The sequence below is a fragment of the Melanerpes formicivorus genome, unplaced genomic scaffold (assembly GCF_026170545.1).
Source record: "Melanerpes formicivorus ecotype bairdi unplaced genomic scaffold, bMelFor1.0.p_v2 SCAF_20, whole genome shotgun sequence".
NCBI classification, from domain to species: domain Eukaryota; kingdom Metazoa; phylum Chordata; class Aves; order Piciformes; family Picidae; genus Melanerpes; species Melanerpes formicivorus.
The window spans coordinates 13,163,894-13,178,013 of record NW_027142372.1 but is presented as its reverse complement, the minus strand read 5'-3'; the positions used below and the strand labels follow the sequence as shown (position 1 = coordinate 13,178,013).

Below are 14,120 nucleotides of genomic sequence, written 5' to 3'. Positions count from 1 at the left end.
CCCAATTTATTTTTTAATGAGCTAAAAACATCAAAAACAATGTTTTGAAATTGGGTTTAGTGTTGTCCTGCAGAAAAGGCCAAGTTCATCTTGATATAAGCTTTCAGTGAGTATATTTTAATGCACTCTTTTCTCTGAGGCTTATTACATCATTCTCTGTATTTATGGGGTGGGGGGGGGGGGAGGTTGTTTGTTTTCCTGCTTTGTGATCTTGTTCACAGGAAAGGCACCATTTAGGTGCCCATAACACAAGGGGGAAAAAAAATCAGGATTTAAATTCTACAAGAAAACAGCCTTTTTAGAAATATTCTGATTCAGAGACGCACAGCTGTGGAAGAAAATATATTTGCTGTGACATTAATAGCATTGCAGTATATACATTCAATTAAATAGTGAATTCATAATTGCTTAGCTTAGTGCTGTGGAGGAATTTATTATATTAAAATAAAAGTATTAAATATATAGTATTTTAGCTTCATTTTATAGTAATGAGCATATTTCACTGGTGACATCTTCGAGGCATAAAGTGAACTGCAAATCAAGTAGCTTGCTGATGCTGCAAGACAGACTGTGATACTGCCATGGCTTGCAGGATAAAGAACATGGAAATCTCCAAGTACTGTTAACACTTGTTGAATCATCCAATATTTATTTCCATACTCACACTGAGGTAGATTCTTCCCACAAGACCTAGTGGCTTTTCTGGGTAGCCAGAGTCAGCTTTTTCAGAGAGAGAATTTCTGATGTCCTCTTAAGCCAATAGGAGGTGCAGGTGCAAGGTGCTTCAGGAGGTTGATCTTTACTGAGTGTAAACTGGTAAAGACAAACGTTGTTGTGTTTCCCACTTCAAGGGAAGGATGAACAGTAGATAGTCACAAGAGAAAGAAAGAAAAAAAAACAAACATAAATGAAACAACATGGAGATGACTTACAGTAACATATAGATAAATATTTATCTTGAGAGGCTCACATGCAACTTCAGCTTTGAAAAGACATAGTTTAACATTAGCAAAAAGTTTATAAACTATGAGTTTGCATTTTTGTTTCTCCTCTTTTGCCCTTTCTTGCTCCCAGAAAGAAAAGTGTTGCTAGGCTTGACACACGTATTTAAGAATCATCTTATGGCACTACAGTCAAGAAGGATGTGGTTGCAGGCACTAGTTAGAATTACATTAGGTGGGCACGAAACAGCTACTGCCACCAATGTTCTATACGACAGCTTCTGGTTAGACCGTGGGACAGCAGTCAGGCTGGTTTTGTAGAGTATTCTGGAGTTTTACTCATCTTAGACAAGGCCTTCAAGGAAAGGTTAACAGTATTCATTATCCTTTCCTCTTTCCTCAATATTACCTTTTCCTATTACTTCACTCTTAAGGTTTATCACTCCACTTCTTGACCTCCTCCCACTCCCCACCAAAACCCAGTCTTGCTTCAAACATAAATTTGAGTACAATTCATTTCATTAAACATGTAATATTTTGCTCTTCTAGTGATGTGTGTTCCTGTTATCAAGAGTCAGATGAATCACTTCAGTTTGTTTCACTCTTACTTCCCCAATGAAGCATTCTGTAATAGTGTGAGTGCATAAATTAAGAATCACTTTCTTCCAAGTCTAGTAGGGCAAATAAATATACATTCCTACTATCACTGGGGTTTTTGCTTAATTAGGCTTAAGTTCCAGGAAATTAAAAAAGTTAAATCCTATAAAGTGTACCAGTTAAACATTTATTCCTTAATACTTACTCAAAAACCTTGCTATGTTACACTTCAAACGTCAGAACAACGTTGATATTGACCTCTCAGTCTACTTATGAGACTAATGATTAAAAACATTATGATTATTACCTTTAAAACTAGCAAGAGAAGAACATCCTTGATGGTGATATTAAATTCATCTGCCTTTTCAGAAAACTTCTACAAACGTGTCTTCAAAGGCTTGCATCTGATGTGATCAAAGAACATGAAGCTACTCTTACCTAATGAAGATTTCATCCTTTGTCATTCCTTTGGGAGACAGAAGTCTTGGGGTTCTTTACATTTTTATTTAATGAATGCACACAGTTAAGAGGTAGTCATGCTATGAAAATAGGAATTATGAAATAACTGCAGGGTCATTCTGGGATTGCAGAATAAGTGAGGTCCTTACCACCTAATTGGGAGGTGCAGAAGGCTGGTATTTTGATGGGTCATTGCAAAGGATATGCAGCTATCTAGGAGAATACTACTTCAAAGTAGCTTGGGGAATTTCCTACTCACATAAGCTTTATTTTTCAACTGAGCTTCCCCTTCTTAATTTGCACATCAGTGATTCAGACTTCCTGAGTAGAACTGGATAGCAATGCAACTGCAGAAATCATCTGATAGTGTATAACCTAAAACTTAATATGGAGAATCCACTAAAGTGAGCAGTATTTCCATCCTATCTTGTATATGCAGAAAGAACCCTACTCTTGCTCTGAAAGAACTTAATAGAAGTTAAAAAACTAGGAAAAATAATGAAATTATTTGAATGATTGGCTTGGAATCTTTGCCTACTGTTAATTTCTACAGTATTGCTTTCTTCTATTTGTAGACCATTTGCAGTCACAGTCTATATATTATCCACTTACTATGGTTTACAGAGAAAAATGTAAGCATTCACAGAAGGTTCAGTTGTTGCTTTAATTAGTTTTCTTGGTGAAAGCTACAGAGTCCTGAAATTCTCTACAGGGTTTATAGAGATTAATGTTTTGAAATTCAATCTATATTTTCTGTGATACCAGCTTCAGCATTTTAGTGTGGTGAGGCAGGCACGTTCATGACAGGGTTAGCTGTTTGTACTATAAGAATAGTATGAATCTGTCTGCTTACTTCAGCCAACTACATCAGAATGGTTGATTGATCCCTCCCCACCCAGGCTCTAACTCTGAATGTGAAACTAAATTCTCCCACTGCAGGTAACGGTGTCATGTTTTGCCATCATCTGTACAACCTTGCTGAGGTAATCAATATTGTGTCATTACATAGCTCAGGAAAGAATTATGCATACCTATTGAAAATGGTGTATTTTTGGTTTATATAATCTCCATCTCTTCTTGTGCAATATAAAAGTTAGGTAATGTTTCATTCATGTTCTTAAAACAGAAACATTTAATTGTGATTCATTTCCCTGTATCTAAATTTTTGCCTTTTCAAAGTTGTTTTAAATAATTGAGTCAAATTTTTACTAAAATCTTTCACTATAGAGAGAATTTCTTTACTACCTTTTATGCTCCAGAGGTGGCCAACTTTTGTTTTTCTTACCAGGAAATTGCCCACACAAAAGGTTCACAATTTCACTGCCTTTCTTTACCATCACTCCACTCCACTCAAAAACTGATGAGAAGCAATTATTCTCAATATTAATTCTAATCAAGATAGGAATTAATAAAGTCAGCAGTAGTCTGTATCTATAGATCATAGAATGGTAGAATGCACTGCATTGGAAGGGAACTTTAAGTCATCTCATCCAACTCCCCTTCAGTAAGCTAGGAAAACAGTAGGTGCCCAGACAGAGCCTGTGCACAAGCATGCAGGTGTCCAGGCTGTTAGCTGTAGAGAGTGCTGGAGCCTGGCACTTGAAATGAAGGGTTATAGAGACAACACCTGTGTGAGGTGTGACCAGGTGAATTATCTTCTTAATCTGGTGGAAGTTCTTCACAGAAAGAGTGATTGGCCATTGCAATGTGCTGCCCAGGGAAGTGGTGGAGTCACCATCCCTGGAGGTGCTCCAAAAAGGATTGGATGTGGCACTTGAAGCCATGGTTTAGTCAGTCATGAGGTGTTAGGTATAGGCTGGACTCGATGATCTCTGAGGTCTTTTCCAACCTTATTCGTTCTATGATTCTATGATCTTCAACTATATTAGACTTCTCAGAGCCCCATCAAACCTGAACTTGAAAGTCTTCAGGGATAGGGCCTCAAAATTATTACCTCCAAATTATTGATACCTGAAATGATGATACCCTGAAATGGCTGAGCCTGTGGCAGTAGCGCCGTGGCAGTAGTGCCGTGGCAGTGGTGCTGCAGCCCTGTGCTGTAGTGGTGCAGTGCTGTGTGCATAGCTGTGGTTGAGCCGGGGTGATGCCCCTTTTCCCTGCCTTGGTCAGGTTTTACTTGCCTGCTTTTGCTGGCAGGCTGGGATGGCCTTGCAGGGCTGGAGAGATGGGACAAAGGGCTCATGGGGCCATGATGAGGATGAAGCAGCCAGCAGCATTCTGCCCTCTCTTACAGGGGGGTTCTGGCGGTGTCACCAGAGGCGCTGAGGGGCTCAGCCCTGCTCTGCGACAGAGCTGCCCAGCAGGCCGGAGCTGGCCGGAACTGGCACAAACCGGCATAGGGGAGCCCTGACCTCGCCTCACAAAGGTGTCTGCAGCGCTCCCTGCCCACACCTGCGTTCAGAGCCCAGCGTGCCCCCATGAGCACAGGGACCTTCTGCTGCTGGGAGCTGCTTGCTCACACACAGCAGCAACTGCTTCGGGTTCACTTTTTGTGCTGGGAGAAGCTGGCTATGAGGAGCGTGGAGAAGAGAACCTGTGGAAACAGCTGGGAGGACTTGGTGAGAGCCATTCCTGTCAGAGACAAACAAATGGAAACTGGGAGGCAGCTCGTGCCTGATGAGCCTGGATCAGACTTGGGTATTGCGGTGGTTTAACCCCCACTCTGAAAAGAAACAAAACAGGGGGGAGGGCTTGCAAGTGCATTGCCCTCCCTGCAGGGCATTTTCCCCCCTGCAGGGCATTTTCCCCCCTGGGAAACTGAGTCTGTTCCACTCCCCGCTCCCTGCCCAGCTGGGGTATAAAAAGCAGAGCATTGCAGCTATAAGGGCTCCTTTTGGCTTCTGCCTCTCCTGGATGAGAGCTACTGTGGCTGCCCTCCTGCTCCTCTGCCACATGGTCGGGCCTGATCCTTCTCCCTGCTGCCTCCACACCTCTTCATAGAGAGACTGGTTTTGTATTCTTCTTCTTTGTCCCCCTCCCATCCATCCTTGTTCCTTGCCCCTGTGAACCTTACCTGTCATTGTTATATATAATCTGTTTAAAGAGAACGCTTTACCTCTCTACTTCCAGGTCGACTCCAAATTATTGCTTGGTGGATTTGCTCCTTCCCTTTCCTTTCTTTTCCTCTCTGTTGGGAGGGAGGAGGGGGGGAGCAGGGAAGAGATTCTCAGCCTTGCCCCCATCTGAGCTCTTACCTCCCAGTTAAGGCTCAAACCACCACAAGTACTAAAAGCCCAGAGTGGCTAATGTAAAACTTTAAACTGATGATGCAATTTTGTAGGGCTGTTGTCTGGCTGGCTGGAACTAAAGCCAAGCATTGATATGCAGAGAAGGAAGGTGGCTAGCCAGAATTGTTCACAGAAAGCAATAAATTGAATGAAAACAACCATTCTGTGAAGAGAAACCTTTTACATTAAGCAATGACAAGAATGAGGCAGGTTATCTTTGCCTGTAAATGCTGTTGCTAGTGCAGAGTGGAAGGGAATCAAGACTACACAAAATAAAGCAGAGTTTGTGCAGCTTTGAATATGTTTGTTAAACTTCTGGTAATATCTTATTTGGGCTGACAAGAAGATATTTGCTTTAGATATGGTGAGGGATGCTGGGTGGAAAGTGAAGTTGTGCCTTTTGAGATGGGAGAGTATTGAGTAAGAATTTGTCTAGACAAGTTAAAATCTATAGCTGCCTGCAGTTCTCAGGTTGTTTATTGCCTTCCCCTCTTTTGTTGGTGCTCTTAATTTTATCAGTGTTTTCAAGCTATATTAGAAGCAATAACTAAAGTTTCCTTTGTATCCTCTCTTGGAGACTTGTGAGGTGCAACACTGCTCACAAACCCTTGATTATTCTTTGTAGCTTGCATGTGCACTTTTTTAAAAAATGAAACTGGGATTTAAACTCATTTCTGAAAAGATGATTGCTTAGATTGTATGAACATAATTCATCATTAGGAACACAATTCCAAGGCGTGAGTACAATTCCAAAGCATAGTCAATCTTAACAGGTTCTTAACAGAGTTCTGAGGGGTTTGGAGCACAAGCCCTATAAGGAGAGGCTGAGAGAGCTGGGATTGCTTAGCCTGGAGAAGAGGAGGCTCAGGGGAGACCTTCTTGCTCTCTACAACTACCTGAAGGGAGGCTGTAGCCAGGTGGGGACTGGTCCCTTCTCCCAGGCAACCAGCACCAGAACAAGAGGGCACAGTCTCAAGCTGCACCAAGGGAGGTTTAGGCTGGATGTTAGGAAGAAATTCTTCATAGAGAGAGTGATTGCCCATTGGAATGTGCTGCCCAGGGAGGTGTTTAGGAGACTTGATGGGGTGCTTGGTGTCATGGTTTAGTTGATTAAATAGTGTTGGATGATAGGTTGGACTCAATGATCTCGAAGGTCTCTTCCAACACGGCTTATTCTATTCTATTCTATTCTATTCTATTCTATTCTATTCTATTCTATTCTATTCTATTCTATTCTATTCTATTCTATTCGGTTCAGTTCGGTTCTGTTCTTTTTTCTTTTTCTGTCAGCTTGTTCAAATCTGTCTTCATGCTTACCACTTTTCTTAGCATTATACTGTCATAACCAGGTAGGAACTTAGATAGTTTCTGAACGTTCAATTACAATCTCTTTTTATCACAAGAATGAATGCAGTATCTTTCAGACATCAGTCAAGTTTTACATTAAAACTAGATAGGCTTCCCTGCCTATTGCCTTTATTGAGAGACTGAAAACTCACTCTTCTGATAGTTAGGCACATCCTAATTTTCTACCTGTCTTTTTTTACAGCCTGTTCCAAGTATTTTTTTTTATTATTATTACTTTTGTTTGTTTAATGTGTGTGCCAATACTGTCTTTTATTTGAATGTTTCTTTCTTTTGTACGTTTGGGGTGTTTAAAGTAACAGCACATGTTTGCTGCTGATTTGTTCCTTCTTTGATTTGTTGTTGTTGGTTTGTTTGGGGTTATTTGAGGGCAGTTAGGCTTTCACAGTATCACAGTATCACAGTATAACTAAAGTTGGAAGAGACCTCGAGGATCATAGAGTCCAACCTATCAACACAGACCCCATGACTAGACCATGGCACCAAGTGCCACGTCCAATCCCCTCTTGAGCACCTCCAGGGACGGTGACTCCACCACCTCCCCAGGCAGCCTATTCCAATGATGAACAACTCTCTCGGTGAAGAACTTTCTCCTCACCTCGAGTCTAAACCTCCCCTGGTGCAGCTTGAGACTGTGTCCCCTTGTTCTGGTGCTGGTTGCCTGGGTGAAGAGACCAACCCCTTCCTGGCTACAACCACCTTTCAGGTAGTTTATTATTAGTTTATGGATATAAGGCAGCTTCTTTCACAGAACAGTCATGGAATGAGAGATGGTCGTATTTTCAGTGGTGCAGGGTTTTGTTTTGAAAACAATGTACAGGAGTGGGTTTCAAGGGAGCTAGTGAGTTAACCTATAATGCTTAAAAGAAGCCTATTGTACAGCAACTTAAAAAACAAAGTACTCTGTCATCTTAATAAAACGAAGCAGCAATCATGCAACTCTTCCTGCAGACCTAGCATGCCAACTTTTTTGACCACTTGATCTCAGACAAAGTGGACTTGGCAATGATAAAGTAAATCTATTTCAGTCATTAAACAGAATCTTCTCTTCTCTTCTTTAATCTATGCAAGTCTGGGAAAAAAAACCCACTAGTGTTAAATCAGCCTTTTCTTTAGATGACTTAGAATTTTGATAAAGCAGCTGAAGTACTTTTTTAAATTTAGCAAAGCCTTTGTTCTTTCCAGTGAGCAGAATAGTCACTTAATATTGAAAGATAGATTAAGAACAAATTATCTTGAATTTGAAAATGAATTTGCTGGAATTTCACAGAGAAATATTGCTATTCTTCCATTTCCCAAAGCAATTAACATAGTTTTGATGAGTCAACATTTACTAAGATAAAATACCCAACTCTGGAGCTCTCAGCACAGGAAAGACATGATAGATCTGTTCGAGCAATTCCAGAGAAGGCCACAAAAATGATCTGAGGGCTGGAACCCCTCTGTTGTGAGGACAGGCTGAGAGAGTTTGGGTTGTTCAGCCTGGAGAAGAAAAGGCTCCAGGGAGAATTTATTGCAGCCTGTCTGTACTTAAAGGGGACAAGAAGAAAGATGAGGACAGAAGTTTTAATAGAGCCTGCTACAATAGGACAAGAGATGATGGTTTTGAACTAAAAGAGGAACAATTTAGACCAGAGGAAAGGAAGACATTTTTTAAGCTGAGGGTGGTTTAACATTGGCATAGGTTGCCTGGAGAGGTTCTAGACACCTCATCCCTGGAAACATTCCAGGCAGGTTGAATGGGGCTCTGAGCAACTTGGTCCTTTGAGGATGTCCTTACACACTCCAAGCCAGTTGGACTAGGTGACCTTTAAAGGTCCCTTCCGACCCACGTTATTCTATGATTCCTTTTGTCAGCAGTTTCCAACCATATCTAAAACTGTATCTAACTTTAATGTAGTTTAGTATTAAGACTGCAATTTTCCTTCCTAATGCCCATTACATTATATGCAATTCTAAAACTACTTTGTTTACTTTGTAGTAGAGTTAAACAAGCCCTGGAAATCAGAAAGGGTATGTTCCTCCATGAACCAATGTGCCACATCAGAGTATCAGCTTGGTTTTAAGCTGTACATATGTGGCAAAAAAAAAAAAAAGAGGTTTGGGAAAGGCTTGCAAGAACAATTGCCAGAGAACTGAAGATAAGTTGGCCTGTGACACTATTTACAGTATTTACAGTAAGTAAATAGCGAGTAGATAGTTTACTCATAACAAATACTCCTACTCACACACAGTGCACTGAAGGAAAAAAAAAAGTGGAGTATTTTTATAAGCATAACAAAATACAGAAAGATGGGATAATCAGCCATACATCTTAATAAGGAATTAGAATTCTGACCTAATTCTTTCCTAGTAGGATTTTTTATTACCTTATAAATAACTTAAAGGTATAAGACATAGCAGTGAATAATATATTAACAGAATAAACAAAATGCTCAGAGACTTTCAGCCACTACTGTTACTACTTTCTCAGGGAAAGACTGGAAGTGAGTGATATTAACATCTGTGCTCAGGTTCATTTTCTGGCTGGCTTAACTCTATTAAAGAACTGAGTCCAGGGATGGATAGGGTAGGTGAAAATAAAAACTGTGTTGCTGATATGTCTCTTGCTGTTTTTCATTGATGTCTTGGTGAGGGGAAGGAACTGCAGGTACAGCATACAGCTGCAAGCTAAACTGACATTTTCTGTGATCTTGGAAGTTTTGATAGGGTTTGCCCTAGTGACTGATTAAGTTTTGGTAACTCATTGTGACTTTCCATTGCAAGTAGACTGGAGGATTTAGATATACATTACAATCTTTCTCTTTGTTTTTTTTGCAAGTAAGGGAAGTCCAAACAAAGCTTCAGCTGCATGTGTTGGCATTATAGCCTACAGTACGCTGTGATGTTCTGCATATGCCCACTTGAAACACACTTGGAAAAAGAGACAAATTCTAACCAAATCTTTACATGATTAGTATCAAATTTACAGGGGGTCTTTTTTCTTATACTCTAGTCATTCCATTCTTCAGGGGATATGGCATTTTCAAGGTGCCAAGGACTATCTCGACTTGACTTTGATTAGATCAAAACATCACTCTAAGCCTAGTCTGAAAAATGGACTGCAAGTGGTATCACTGTCAGGGTCTGCTTACAGCAGCACTGATCTGAACTATTTTTTCTTGCTCTTTGCTTATTGTGATAATGAACTAATGAGTTTACTCCTCTCTGTTCATACAGCTTGAAGTTGAGGTCACAGATATAAGTGGAAAAACCATTGATGGTCCGGTCCGCCTGGATATTTCTGTTATTGATCAAAATGACAACAGGCCGATGTTCAAAGAAGGACCCTATGTTGGTCACGTCATGGAGGGATCCCCTACAGGTAAGTCCATGATGATTATATTTCTATACATAGTGTCTGCACACATTCTTTACTAATTATTATAATATTGCACAACTGATTCTACATCTCATCAAACATTCCCCCTAATAAAGAGGTGTGAGCAGCCCTTCAAGACAGCAGGCAATGATTTTTGAAAAGCAGACATGTTTCTAAAGGATAAAAAGCAGGGGGGGAGGGGGGAAGTAAAATAACATAGTTTGGAATGAAAACTTCAATTCAGGGTTTACATTTTTTAATTCATATCTGAAATCAATGAAGACAACCCCTAGGATATGATTAAGATTCAGCCAAATAACACGTACAATTTCTATTCAGAGTGGGAATTCCACCTTTTTCCCTGGAAGGTTAGCTGCACGAAGGGTAAAATTTATTTTTATATAGTATGAGGCTAGGTAAATAATAGGAACAAATGGAAATAACATCATGAATATGCTCCTGTCATAGGGAAGAGTGAAATACTGAACAATATTACCTTTGTAAGTGTAGATACAATGCTTGCAACAAACTAAAAACATGAAAATGTTCTGGTTAAATTCACTGTTGATTTTGCCCAATGATGAATTTCATTAAAATACTGTTTCAAATTTCAATTTGGGTACAACTATCTGAGACAAAGTCTCCTTGCAGATTCAGCCTTCATTTTCTTCAACGGTCATCCTCAGCTGTTGTGCAGCTCCATTTTGAGTTATTAAATGGCTGTTGCAGAGGTATCTACATGGCACAGCCTAAAACTGTCACAATAAGTGGCAATTGTATGATCAGATTATCTATGGGTTAACTCTGATCCTGGTGAAAGAAATCTAAACCAGTAGAAACTCCAGTTAATATCAGCAGAGTGACAGTGATTTTTCTGAGATCAGAGTTGTGGGTGATGTCTTTCTATGCATCATTGCACACAAGGCCTTACCCTCATACACTTGAAGCTGTGAGTATAGAGAGACAGTTCTGGCTGCATAGGCATGCTGAAATACTTTAAAATTAATATGGAATCAAGTATATTATATTTTGATGAATATTTAATATTCATTGAAGCTTAATGTCGTGGCATGTGCTTTGTTTACTCTGAACAAGGAAAGGCATTACCTTTCACTTCCTTGTATTACATACTGATAGGACTAGAAGTTATTCCTTGTCCTTATTTTATTATTAATATTGGTTTTAGAAATCCTATAACATTTTTAGTTAGTTTTGCATGTTCACATATAGCTGCCATTGTTTGCCATTGAAAAACCATAGGGGTGAAATGCATTATGAGTGGCCTCTTTGTCATATTAGGAGGAGTTTTCAGGTAAATGTTCATTTACCTTACTTGTGACAAGCATGTCGTGAAACAGTTGATTTTCATTCAAGCAAGAAATGTCTTTCATACTTGTAAGTGTGGCTGCAAGGCAAATTGTAGCTCTTTTTTGTAGTACATTCTGAACTTATTTCAGATATAGATGGCTTATTCAGAATTCAAAAGAAACTTCCTTAGACTGCCCCACTTCTCATTCCCACTGCACTGTAACTGAGAATATATTGCTAACAAATGTCAGGGATTCCTTTGCTCAGTCAGTCAACAGTATGTAGCAGAGTGTGACTATCTAATTGGATCAAGGGACCAACTTTACTACATTTTCATTTCAACTACAGCATCTTCAGATTATGCCCACCTAGATATGCATCCCTAGACCACATAGCAGGATGATGTAGTACATTCACAGCCCCTAAATCCTATGTTTCAGTAAAAGGAAGCTGTGCCAAACAGCACAAACTCAACACCGTTTAGGCTTTAATCCTACTGCTAATATATGAGCTTTGGATATGAGCTGAGAGTTCCTGCAGGTTTTTCAGTGGCCTCATCTCTTTCCACTAAAGCAGAAATTTAACCTCTTATGTACCGTGTGCCCTCCATAAGCAACATTTAGTCTCATGTTTATCTTTGTTAATTCCACATTATAAGACAATATTTTTCTGTTATCTGCTATATGATCTTTATTCAAACTTTATATTCAGTTTCTTTTCTCTGTCAAAGATTACTTTTTTCAGTTGTATTTTATTTTTTACTGGCAGTTTTGCTCAGCTATAAACTGTTTGCTTTTCCTTTTTTTTTTTTTTTTCTTCTTTTCTTTTCACTCCTTGTATTGAAGATTATGCTTCTGATTCAGTAGACATGTTTCTCAATCCAATTTGCAGTGAATTATCCTGTAATTGTTTTCATCAATTTTCTGTTGCTGAGCTGTGCTGTTTATGCTTGTAGCATTTGGCATTTTGATTGTCTTCCCTGTTAGTCCAAAGTTTGAGTAATTTTTCTCAGCTTTATCTTTTTCTTATCCTCTCCCTCCTTCCCCCTAGGTATTCATCCTATTAAACTTCATAACCTCATTTTCCTGGTGTCAAGAACACCAATACTTGCAAAATTATTCTGTGCAACGTGAACCTGTAGAATCAGTGTTAGTTAGAATCTGTCATAAGTCTCTATGCAGATGGCATCCAGTCAACCAGGATTTCATGGTGTTTAAATTTGTTTTCCATAGTTCTTCAAATTTTGTAGCATATATCTTAAAATTATTCATCAAGTTGTACTGTTTTGCTGATCCAAATCAATAGTTGCATTGCACAGCCTGCTAGAAATCTCCATGTGCCTGTGTTTGCATTTATGATTCCCGATTCCTTCTTTTTGTATCGCAATTGTATTGGTTTGGGGTTTTTTTCAAAAGTAAGGCTTTGCATTATATGCAAAACATTCTTATCACAGACATTTTCCTTTAAGTTCTGAATCAAACCCATTCACTCAGTCCTCTGCTGAAAAGTAAATAATGCTCATATTGTATTTTGGCTTTAGCTTCACCATCGCTGGGCCAAAGGGTAAAGGTCCAGGGGTTCCAACAACTCAGTGAGGAGAGGTATATAATTATGTAGGGAAAAATATAGATACACTGGACTGTGAAACTTGCCTTGAGGCCTTGTTAAGGGATTCAGCTGATACTGTTACCCTACTTTAAATTATACATTGCTGCATTCCAATGTATTTTCCTGTGGGGCTAAAATTTTTGTAGACAAAACCACAATGGAATTTTCTCGTGACTTTCCACTTATTGACTCTAAAATTGCACTGACACATTGTCTATTGTTCATCAGAAATATCAGAGTTTTGCTGATGAATCTTGGCTAGTGTTTATATTGTACTTCCTTTAGATTGCTGTAAAACATGTTCTAGCTATTTATTGTTATCCAAAATTACTTTTACCCCAGTTCATTAATTAGAGAAAGTCAGAAGTTACAGTGAAATGTGTCAAGCACATTTTAAGGACCCTACTCTATGTACCATTTGAGCCAGGTACAAACAGAAGAAACCAAAACAAAACATGGAGATGTTGTGTAATTTTTGAGTTTATTTAATCTGCCTATGAATAGTTAAAGACTCCTTTGTGCATAGTCCAGTCAGGATGTGTTTTAGTGGTTTTAATATGTTTTCTGTCTTACTTAGGCCACTCACTTCTTTTAAGTGGTGATTTTTGAACTCACACTAGACATCACTGGTTACTTGGACATCTACAATCTGTGTGCTAATGCTTTACTAAAGAGGCAAATAACTAGACACAATTACTTGCATATGCATTACCTGAATAAATATTCATTTGGATTTCAAACTAGGACTTGCCTGAGCTTATAATTAATGATAAAAATATGTGAACAATAGGTGATATAGTAATGTATTTCTTTCCTGATAAGTCTTTCCTGGAGCAATTTGGTGATATAGTTAGCTACAGTTAATTAGCTGTTTACATGGAAAATTGTTATCTGCCTGGAAATAGCCTAGAGACAAATTCTAACAAAAGTGCTCTAAAAGGTATGCTTGAAGTGACTGTGGAAGTTTTCAGACTTCTACTAGAAAGTCTTTTCCTGGACAAACTGCAAACTTGGAGGATTTAGTGTTTTTTTTTTAAGACCAGTGGAAAAATAGGTTGTGACTTAAAAAAAAAATCATTTATAAAGTCTCTAATTTCTGTATGAGACTAAAGCCAGTACCTATATACAAGGTAAATAATATCAGAGCCTGATCCAATGTCACTTACAGCAGTTTTTCTACTTCCTGTAATGGGGTTTGTGCTAACTGTGCTCCTGATTTCTCACATTTGTGTT

The 14,120-nt window shown here is 39.0% G+C and overlaps 1 protein-coding gene across 2 annotated transcripts in view; it reads left to right on the top strand.

The window, feature by feature from the left end:
- Nucleotides 1-14,120, top strand: part of CDH13 (cadherin 13) — a 517,521-nt gene that overhangs the window by 297,382 nt on the left and 206,019 nt on the right. For both annotated transcript variants that reach the window (XM_068150857.1, XM_068150856.1), the window contains exon 6: nucleotides 9,830-9,974. In XM_068150857.1, the coding sequence (XP_068006958.1) occupies nucleotides 9,830-9,974 (145 nt within the window). The remainder of the gene's footprint in view (nucleotides 1-9,829; nucleotides 9,975-14,120) is intronic.